The sequence below is a fragment of the Rissa tridactyla genome, chromosome 2, assembly GCF_028500815.1.
Source record: "Rissa tridactyla isolate bRisTri1 chromosome 2, bRisTri1.patW.cur.20221130, whole genome shotgun sequence".
Taxonomy (NCBI): Eukaryota; Metazoa; Chordata; class Aves; order Charadriiformes; family Laridae; genus Rissa; species Rissa tridactyla.
Window position 1 is genome coordinate 119,792,807 of NC_071467.1, and position 11,226 is coordinate 119,804,032.

At 46.5% G+C, this 11,226-nt stretch overlaps 1 protein-coding gene across 1 annotated transcript in view; it reads left to right on the top strand.

The window, feature by feature from the left end:
- The window catches only part of LIMD1 (LIM domain containing 1), a 36,586-nt gene that overhangs the window by 18,925 nt on the left and 6,435 nt on the right, over positions 1 to 11,226 (top strand). The window contains exons 3-7 of the mRNA XM_054192109.1: positions 5,450 to 5,517; positions 6,814 to 6,876; positions 8,338 to 8,468; positions 9,609 to 9,660; positions 10,341 to 10,409. Coding sequence (XP_054048084.1) covers positions 5,450 to 5,517; positions 6,814 to 6,876; positions 8,338 to 8,468; positions 9,609 to 9,660; positions 10,341 to 10,409 — 383 coding nt within the window. The remainder of the gene's footprint in view (positions 1 to 5,449; positions 5,518 to 6,813; positions 6,877 to 8,337; positions 8,469 to 9,608; positions 9,661 to 10,340; positions 10,410 to 11,226) is intronic.

The following is an 11,226-nucleotide window of genomic DNA, read 5'->3' on the forward strand; positions in this document are numbered from 1 at the left end:
TTGGAAATATTGACGCTTGTGTGTCAGACTCTGTGCTGCGTCCAGCTGTAGTGGCGGCCAACAGAAATAGCATAGGTGGCAGAAATTAATTACAGCTCTCTGATGCTCAACCTGGTCGGCTGTGCACGGTGGTAGACTGTACTGCCTGTCAGCAGAGTCAGTATCCACGGAGGTCTCCATAAACACGTGTGCTGACTAGGCACCAGTGGGTCTCGTGTGCTGCTGAACTGTGGGCAGCAGGAACTTCTGTGTGGTATTGTTACGGTTTGAGAAACCCACAACAATTTAATGTCATTAAGACAATTATTTTATCACCTCCTGATGATCCCTCCCCACCCGGGAAGGGGAATCCGGGAAAAAAAATATAAAGAAACTCGAGGGTTGACATATAAACAGATTTAATAAAATAAGACAAAACAATTAACATTAATAATACTAAAGAACTGATATTGATCTGACACCAGTATAAAATATACCAGGCTTATGCTCAGCCCATTCTACCAGCAGGAGCTGTGCACTCCCAGCCGTGGGCAGCAAATGCCGGACACTGCGAGCGCTACGGCTTCGGGAGGAAGGGAAGGGCTCAGGGGTCCGGCACCAGGGCAAGGAGTTCTCAGGATCGCAGCCATCAAGGGAGAGCTTCTCAGCAAAGTTTCTACTTTATATTGAATGTGACATTCATAATATGAAATAATCCTGTTGGCCAGCTTGGGTCAAGTGCCCGGGTCTCATTCCTCCTCATCCCTGCACCTGGCAAGGCTTGAAAACACTGAGACCTTGAAACCCACATGCCATAGCTGGCCACAAAGTAAATATTTTCAAAAATTCAGAGATTAGAGTCTTCTAAAAGTGCAGTTTTCCCAAGCATTAGAAGAGAAGCTCAAACCAGGGCAGGTATGGGGGAGCTGAGGCTCTGGGCCTGCCTGCAGGGTGTGCAATGGACCAGAGGCGGTTTTTCGATCCAAACCCCCTCATAGTTCTATGTGGGGGACACGAAAACTGTGGGAAGGACTGCAGCTTGGGCCAGAGCCACCCAGGGCTGAGGAGGAGCTTGTTCTGATCCTTAGCAGCTAGACGGACGGTGTTTCCAGCCTGCTGCACCATTAGTGTGTCAGGAGGTTACATCCAGTGAATCCGGAAACTGAAATCCTGTTGTATTTAACCTGCCATTAGTAATCACGTGTCCAAATTTATCTTAGCAGCTGTGGCGCTCTAAGAAGGACTGATTTTTGTAGTGACAGAGGCCCAGGGTGGTCAGTGTGAAAGGGACCCAGATGCGGCTGCCGGTGGGCAGTGATTCTCGCCCATCAGGTGTGCAGATACCACAAGGAGTTCCATGGTGCTTAGACAAGTGCTAAGTGAGGTCCACGCTGCCTCCCCAGCAATGCGGGATCCTGGTCATGCATCCTCATAGAGCCCTGGGATCTGGACGTGGCCCTGTACCATTACATGCATCGAGAGCAATGTCGTGTCTTTTGTGATGGGTTTGTGACCCCCATTGTCCTTTTAATAAATAATGGAAAAGCAACTTCAAAAGAGAAAGTTGGATCCACCTCCCCAGCAAGCAAATGATGCATCTCCTAGGAGCCACCTTGGGCGGTTGCAAGTCCCTGGTAAACCCCTCTCTGTATGAACTTCAAAAGGAGAGCGCTGTCGTTTGAGAAAACGGTGAACAAAAGCACCAGCATCCTGGGAGTGCAGCCTGGTGGTATGCCTATTATCAGCTGCTAAGCAAAGTGTGTTTATTTTAGCACAAAGGCACTAGTGACTAAGCTTGAATTACTCTGAAATCGGTGCTTAAATGACCTCGAGGTCATCCTGAAGGTCCCACAGCTAAACAGATTAGACAGACGTGTTAGGGATGAGCGTAAAAACTCGTACATAAAAACAAAAGGCCCAAACCTCCTGTCCTGAAGAGGAACAAGAAATCTTGTAACAAGGAATGAAGATGGTGGGGTTGAAATGCTGAAGAATTTTAATTGCCCGAATTTTTCAGGTGAGGTATTAGCTAAATTCAGGGTAAAGTGAAAGTGAAATACAGTCAGGAGCCAGCAGCTTAAAACATGTAGTAGAGCAATTGATCTTGAAAGTGGTGGCAAACCACACATTAATATTCCCGGGTTTATCAAAGGATATCATCTCTGTAGTCATTGTGATGCATATTTAAAGTGATGCATATTTAAAGTAGGCAACGATCAATATGTGATTCCCTATATGCCACTTAAGTTCTCAGTCCTTCCGCTCAGTGAAATTACAACAGCATCTCCGTGTTCAAGCGAAACCCGTGCCAGCCTCTGCAGGCACACGGCCAGAAGTATCGCTTTTGAGGGGGACTTGTTGTCCCGTGGCAGGGAGCTCAGCGCAGGGACAGAAGCCGCTGCCGCCCTGCTCTGTGCTGTGGGGCCGTCCCAGCATGGTTTGTTTTACTGGTGTGGCTGCAGCCAGAACGTGCATTTCCCAGCTCCACCGGGACGGTCCCCAGCACAGCCTGGGGAAGTGAGCTTTTCCTGCATCTTGCTTTCCCACGTGTACAACAAGGAGATGCTTCCTTACCTCAAAGGGGTGGTGGGAGGAGAAGTCCATCCTGATGTGGGCAGGGAGAGGCCGGAGAGCAGCAGAGGAAGCAATGGGTTCTGTTTGCGTGCACTGCTCCTGCGGCAGCTGCAAGGGTACCTAGTTACTCGCTTTTTTTGGCAAATTTCCATTTACGCTTCTGCCAGGGGCTCAAAGAGAGTTGCGGAGGAGAGCTTAAAATAGTCAAAAATAGTCTTTCTTCTTCCCTAAAGAAAGTAATTAAATCATCACCCCCTTTCCCTCAAAGTCCTCTTGGTGTCAGCACCTCGTCTTCGTGGGCCCATGTAATGCCAGCGGCCAAATTATAAATCCTTTATAAAGGGGCATATCCCTCTGCTGAGTGCCCTTGCAGCAGAAGCCCTGACACAGCGCACCAGCTATGGCACCTTCTCTGAAGGTCTGTTGCCATCAATCTCGACTTGCTAATGTCACAGGGTTAAAAATACACCGGGTGTGGAATGGCCGGTAAATGCTGGTTTTGTCACCCTACAAGAATGACGTGGTGGCAGCAATCCAGACCTCGTCCCCTCTGCTGTAATGGCTGCTGCTCATGCACCGGACATCATCCAAAGAAGTGTCTCCTCATTGCACGGCTCCGTGCATATGTTTTTCCTGACTGCTGCTGACTTGTCTTTAAGGAGAGACATTTTATATAGGTGGAAAGTTGCTTGGGCACCTGCCTGTTGCACTAAACTGGAGCCCGTGCTACCGTGTGATTTAAAATCAAAGTTAAATGTTTTTTGTTCGTTTTTCGTTTTTAGGAGTGCCAAATCCCAGTGCTGTATTTAAATCAGTGGGAGATTTTTGGGGGTACTTCTTGCTGCGTTAGGCTTGTCGTTAACTCGCTTAGGACCAGCATTGACAAGGATGCTGCAAATCCAGGTATCCCCATGCCTCTCCTTCCCCTCCTCAGAAATTGGGACTCTGTGGCTGCTGCTGTGCATGCCGAGCTTACCTGCGGATGGGCAGGCACACAGGAGGGGTCATCATACAAGTAGGCACCCTGGGTTATGGGCCACAAAGCTAACACATCCAAGATTAGATGCTTTATATTTTGGGCTCCGGGTCCTATTTTGGTGTTGGCAACCTCGGCAAAGCATCAGGGTAGGTGAGAGAAATCAGAGCGGGATGCTTGCGGGTTTGTAGTTTTTTTTTTTTTCCAGGATGTCCTGTCTGACATCCACGTTGGTGCAAGGATGGGCTGGCCTCCGCGTAACGTGATTGTCCCCGGCGTGGATTAGAGGAGAAGAGGGGATGATGACCGTGTCAGGGCGACATGCTTCTGGCTCCTACACCACCCAGTAAACACGCGGCCGAGCAACGCCTGCAGCTTAACCACAAAGCTGCTCCGTGTGCAAACTGGGGGCTTGCTCCCTTCAGAAACATGCTGCCACGTCCTCTGCCCGCCTTGCTGGCTGAAACCTGGGCAGGGCACTAAGGGCTACTGGTGAAACGTTGGTCTGGCTGAATTCACTGGCAAAACTTTAGAGCTTCCCTGGGGCATCTCTGTTTCCCGAGGAGCAGTGCGAGTTGTTTCCCAGCCTGAGGGTGCCCTCTGCTGTATGCAGGAGACGGTAAAGCTCTTGATTTACTGAAGTGGTTTTACTTGGCTTCCTCCTTTTCTTAATAGTTTGCAGCCAGCATGGTTAATCGTCAAAGGCTGCCAGGTAGGTGCATGCCATAAAGCACCAAGAGGTGAGCTCCGGATCAGTCCCATGTGTCATCTGCATTTATACACCGAGCAGCTGATGATCATTTTTTAATGATACATGCATATCAAGCAGGAGGCTTCTGGGCCTTGGTGTCTTGGTTCTGATTTCCTTCCTGCAATGCCTGGCAGGTCCCCGAAACCAGCCTGTGGCAGGTCCTGCTCCCTCTGCCCCAGGCGCTGCCGCCGGGCATATGCTTGGGGCTCCTCGACCGAGCAGAGCAAACAGAGACACTCCAGTGCTAGGCTGCATTCCAAACCCCTGGCTGAATAGGGAAACCAGGCTGCAAAGAGGTAGGAGCAGCTTTTTATAAACAAACAAAACCTAGCCCTCTTCTCCAGGGGGGAGGCATTTAGAAGGGTATTTAGAAGAAGTGGTGGCAGCGTGAGCATGTGTTGCCATAGTTATGTGGAACTGAAAACAGACAGCGAATGTGAGGCATAAACACAAAAGCTGCAGTAAATATAAATCTTCCCCATGCGTAGAGTCCTTTCTTGGAAAAACTTCGTTGTCTTGTTTCGGTTAGGACATTCTGGTTTGAAAAAAATATTTTCTTTAAAAAATGCTTTCAAATTTTTGTTGGCAGCTGCAATAATGAATATGCTGGCAGGGAGCAGAGAGAAGCGTGTTCAGCGCTCCAGTGTTGCACTCTGCTGGAGGCAGACCTGGTGGTCGGGTATTGCAGTGGCTTATCTGGTTGAAGGCACTTTCTAGTGGAACAGCATGGCAGGTGACATTTTGAGGAACGATGTCAAGTATGGATCACCCTCTGCATGGCCTTTCTTCTCCTTGCTCCTCTCCTGGTTTTTTCTCCAGTGTGAGTCAGAGTACCCTCACTCGCTCTTGCCAGGTTATTTCATGTTATAATCTGCCAGGAGGTGAATCTGCCAGGCTTGGAAAGCTACCTCCTCCTGCCCAGAGGTGGGACTGTTGTCTGGATCCAGCACTTGTCATTCATCAGCAGCTGCCAGTGGAAGCAGAGATGGGGTTAAGTCATGCTGGAGGCTGGGAAGACCTGTGCTGGGGTTGGGTGCTCTTCTCCATCTGTGCAGCAGCCCTGCTCAAATGTCCTTGTTGTTGTTTGCTTCTCAGCGGCCGGTTTTTGCACGCATTTTCTCCCTGCTCTCTGCTGACCTTTCTCTTCTGTCTGTGTTTTTTTTCCTCAGGTCGAAAGCTGAGAGGAAAAGCCTTTTATTTTGTCAATGGCAAGGTGTTCTGTGAAGAAGATTTCCTGGTAAGCACACAGTTGACCCTTGTGCTGGCGCATCTCAGCCTCTCCGGCAGACACGCAGCCTTTCTGCCCGGCAGCTTTGCCCACGTTTCACACAGCTCTAGTCCAGCATCCTGCCCAACCCTTCTGCTCCCCCTTCACCCAGGGCCAGCCCCAGCCATGGTGGCTGCCCGCATGTGGTGCTGGAAACAGCCAAGTGAAAGACCATGTTTTTGCGTGTAGTTGAAGCCATAGCCTCTTGCAATGGCCCCTGCAAAGCATGTCTCTGTGGCCATGCTGTGGAGACAGGAGTGAAATGAATGGCTACAGAAGAATCAATGAGTGATTTCCCTTTCCAATTAACTGGTTTTGCTTGGGCATCTTAATGGATATCTTTCTGTTGCCCTCAATGGATTTTGTGTGAACGTACCTGAAGCAACCCCCATGGTCTTCTCCTTGGCTGGTAGAGGTAAAAAGCCATATACCCCCTTGCCCTTGAGCCCTCATAGATAAGCCTTCATTGACACTTGAAAAAGTCATATTTGCCTATTTATTGAGGAAGTCTAGTGATTTCTCTCAGAGAGAAATGAGTTAATCTTCTTTGCTCTCATCAGTAAATTCTACACAGGCTGAAAATGGAAAGATCGCTTAAACGCATCTGAACCATTTCATTTTTCGAGTTTGCATTCCCACCATTCAGACAGGACTGAAACCTTAGACAGATGATGTGTTGTGCCTGAGGTGCATGTCGCGGCCATGACAGGCAGTTCCTTACCGTTAGATCTTAGCAAGAGCAGCAAGAAAAGTGCTCTGGGCCAAACTTGAGCGTTACGCTACCAGAGAGCTGGGACGGTACCACTGATCTCGGAGAAGCTCCAGCAGACCTGTAACAGTGTAACCAAAGGAAGAATTTGGCTCTCCTAGCCTGTATATTCAGATGTTGTGATGTGAATTTGTGATGAACACAAATAACTTCCTGGCGTGTACATTCACGTGGTCAAATAAGAATGTAAGTCTTATTAGTAAATGCCTTATTTGCATGTGTATTCATGGTATTTAGTTATATACTTAATTAAACTTAATTTTAGGACTTGAAAGTTACAGTGACTCATACTCCTGCAGAGTGGAAGTCTGATGTCTTTATAGAATGTCCTCTCTGGACCCATCCACAGCGTCATATACTGAAAAATGCACTGGGAAGTTCAGCTTGTGTAAGGAGTACAGAAAAAAGCCAAGCAAATAACAACCCATAATATCCTGTTGCTTATGCTCGACTAGCCTTGTGAAATTTTAAGCCAGTTCTTTTTTTTGTCCTTGCAGTATTCTGGTTTCCAGCAGTCAGCTGACAGGTGTTTCATTTGTGGTCATTTGATAATGGACATGGTAAGTGATAATTGCTTCAGGAGAAAATATCCCACAGCTTTTTAGAAGAATACATCAAAAGCAAAATATATTCATATCCAGTACTGCCTGTTATCATCTGGTAGCCTGCCTAGTGTGAGATTGGTAGCGGAAAGAAAATCCACTAAGCCTTTTGTTGATTTTTGCGAGGAAGTGAAGCTGGCACCCTGCTGCATGCGATGCAGAGACTTTGCTCTGCCTGTTTTCAATGCAAATTGAAAATCAGAGCCGTCAGCTCTTTCATCCCCTTTCGGGCTTCCCTGGACAGTGTGTTTGTGATCCTGTTGTTGCGTCCTGATCAGAAGTGCCGTGGCTCTGCAGTGCTCCCATGCTGTGGGGCATTGGTGCAGCTCTGCTGAGCCTGTCTTTCCTGTAGTCAAGCTGTGGCTTCCTGCCTACCTTCAGGATGAAACTACTGTCTCGTTGCTGCTTTTTGTGGGTGCTGATCCTCCAGGGAACAGGTTCCGCCCAGAGTATGCGATCCAGACCTCAGTTCAGATCTGCCCAAGTCCTTGCAAACTCTTTGGTAGATGGGTGGACATCCTGCTGAAGCGGGCAGTTCTCATTAGCCTGCAACAGGAACCATCCGTTCAAGATGTGCACGGAGTGGGTGACGGCTCAGGGGGTCAGACGGCCTTTAGGCAGCAACGGGCAGTATTCAGTCGTGGGTGATTCAGAGGGAGACAAATTCATGGTCATGTAGCTGGTAGCGTAAAAATACAGCTGGGGCAAAGAAATTAGTAATTTCTGGGTGGTCAGTTCACGCAGAGCCTACCTCCCAAATTTCCTAATGCTTATCGTTAATTATCTCGCCTGCTTACACTGGAAAGCATTAAAATTGGAAAAGCTATTTCATACTCAGAAGTGTGATCACCTGGCTGATGGACTAGGTAGTAATAGCTGCTCCAAAGCCAGCAGGTGAATTGCAACTGTTGAATTCAATACAGTTTCCATAGTCCGTGTTAATTAGAAAGCCAGGCGAGTGAGTACAAAGCTCTTGGATATCTAAGGCATTATGAAAACCTAGCAAAAGGATTTGTTTCAGCCTCTCATGGAGAATACAAAGATATATTTCCTTTTGTTGGCTTGCTGTATCTTGCCTTATGGTCCTGCTTAGTATTCTCCACCTGTTGGCTTTAGAAATTGTTTTCTTTCCTTTAAATTCTGTCACTTCTGTGCTTTGTAATGCTAAATACCTTGACTGACACACTAAATTATTTTCTTACCCATGCTAGTAATTAATTTCTTTGGAACCAGGTGATATATATTGATTCCAGCTGCCCTTTCCATCCCTGTTACCTCATTTTTCAGATGAGGTGCCTGAAAAAAGACACAGCCCCGTGGATGACTATGCTGCATTGACTGTCGTAAAGCTGTGTGTTTATTATTTTCACCTTTATTGGCTGTTCACGTGCATTTTTCCTGTCTCTTGGTTTGTTGCAGATCCTGCAGGCTCTAGGGAAATCATATCATCCAGGCTGCTTCCGATGCGTGGTCTGCAATGAGTGTCTGGATGGTGTGCCATTCACTGTAGACTCTGAAAACAAAATCTACTGCGTCAGAGATTACCACAAGTAAGGACAAAATAAATAGCAGAGATGTTCCAATCAACCAGGCTATAATTTACCTTCTCGGTTAATTAGGAAGCATGGATTAGTAAAATAGGGACCTGGTTAGAAGCTAGAAGTCTGAGGATGGGGCTAGACCCTAGAAATTCCTGGTATCTCTCCTTTTGCCTTGCCGTCGACTCCTGTGTAACTTTTGAGGAAGTCACTTAATCCCTGGGCTTCTGCGGCCCCTTCCGCAAAGCAGAGATAGTGAGAAATAGTGCTCGTGAAGTGTTCAGTGATGTAAGAAGTTAGTCCTCTCTCAAGTAAGACTGTGAATGCCTGCGGAAATGAATGGGAGTTGCTTTTTGAGTAGTTGCAGGGCTGAGTTTGACTTTTCAAGAATGCTTTTGGAAATCACCACTGAACACGTGAAGTGAAACTTTTATCCAGCTCTAAATTAAACAACCGATAAATCCACTTAAAAAATCACTTGTCATTTAGACAGTAAAATGAAATAGCTGTGCTCTTAGCTGGTAGTTATGATATTAGAGCTGCGTACGTTTTGAATGTCCATCTGGCTTGATTTGCTCCTTGCTCCATTTTCTGAGCAGGCGGAGTATTACATGTTGCTCAGGCAGCCCCTGGAACCGTTCTGTGTCGTGCCAAGATTAGACTTGCCTCTGTGTGCCACTGTTGTTCTGAAGTGATGCATATTTCCTTGCAATTTAATTTAATTTAATTATTTATTTATCGTGTTACATTGTGTTCCTTAAGGAACTGTACATTCCCGCGGTATTTTCTCTGAGGTTTCCTGCCCTGAGGCTGCCACATCTTTTGATGTGTTTTTCTGGGGACGGTCCTGCTCAGTTTCTCCTCATTCTGTCTTCCAAATCTCTCAGTAGCAGCCAAGAATTTTGCAGTGGGTTTTGGATTTTTTTCTGGCACTAAGTGTAAAATGTAAGGTCTCTTTTTGCCTGGCTGAGCAACGTGTGCCAAGCATTACTTAGAATCGATGCTAAAATGAATTAATGATCTCGGGATGCAAAGCTTTCCTGTGGATAAGTTATTTACAGCTGCAGCTTTTCATCTAATCGCCAAGAACACACGGGCCTCTCTTTTTATGTTGATCTATAACTTGCCTTCACTTTCTTGTTGCTATTCCAGAGTTTTGGCCCCAAAGTGTGCAGCGTGTGGACTTCCCATTCTGCCCTCCGAGGTGAGAGCCTTTTATTTCGTATCCCCTTTGGGGAAGGAGCATCATGTCTCAGGTCTTGCTCTCTTTCACACTTGACCCTATGTCAAGTTGAATGTCCTTGGGGATGGGGAGAGATGATCGCTTCCTCCAGCATGCAACCTTTTGACCTGAGCTCATACGCTGCCCTTCAGATGTGACCCTTCTTTTGCTCAATAATGAAGCTTATTTCTGCTGATCCAGGCTGCTTTTTTCATACTGCTGTTAGTTTTACGTTCAGGATACCTTTCCTTCATGTCAGTAAATGCTGGTGGCACTCATGAACGACCTCTGCGTGACCCCTCTGGGACTAACTCATTTTAATACTTGGAGGAGATGCATCTTGGGCAAAACCCATTTAAAATGCTGAGATATGTGATACATTGAAATTACCAAATCATTAATGCGTGATTTGGGATAGATGTGACTGTTAAACAGAGAGAATTTAACATTTCTGGTGTTACATTTCAGAGGATATCTGCAGTCAATGATGAAGCTTTACTGTAAAAATAACTGCAGGTGGCAGGACTTATTTGTGTTGCTCAACCAGCAGCTCAAATGCATTTCCTCAACATTCACATTGTTGCAGGAAGCAATCTCCAGAGTGCACATGTCTGATCCTGCTGTAATCCTTTGTAATTTCTCTTTTGCTTGGATGCTTACAGGGGTCTGATGAGACCATTCGGGTTGTGTCCATGGACAAGGATTACCACGTGGAATGTTACCACTGCGAGGTAGGTCAGCAGCTTTCTCAGGGCATGGGCACTTAATTGTAATAACTGCTACTATTTTTAAGATGGAAATAAATGTCCTCCCTTCCAATGGCAGTAGATGAGCAATTCAAACCTTGCATTCAGCCGCCCTTTCTATCAGTGGCTGAGAAATTTCCAGTTTGAGGACAAAAGTTTTTGCAGCAACATGTCTCAGCTGCGATTTCATTTGCTTCCATAAAGTTATGGGCAAAGAGTCAATTATCACTTTTAAACTTGGCAGTTTATTTGTTAATGAAGGAACCGTGGTGACTTAGTAAGGTTCTGTTGCTGCCTTTCAGAGCCTTGATCTCCGGATCACATTAGTGTATCTGATTTCCAAGCCAGATTGTTCAAAAATGTTCAGGTGGTGACTGATCCTGTACGGTGTATGTTACCTTCACTCTCATGGGAAATAACTGTATGATCAAGTCTGGGGAGAGGATATAGTTGCATAAAAAATTCCAAGAGATGCCAGCTCTTAAGCACCGTTTGGTCTCTGTGCAGGGCTTCCCAGAGAGCCTTCATACTTCTTGTCTGTGAATTAAAATAAGTAGATGTCTTCACTCGCTGTGCTCATAATGGGGTGGAAAGAGGCCTTGACTCAGCAGGCTGGTTTCACATGAGTACAACTGCAGTTAATTTAACATGAAGAGGTGATCCTACCTCTTCATGTAAGTGTAAGGAAACACGAGCACGTTTAAAATACATAGGGTTACACCTCGCCATGAGATAAAGCTTATTCAGTAAAACTACTCAAGACAAATTTATGCAAGGCGGCCCCTCAAAATGCCTATGTCAG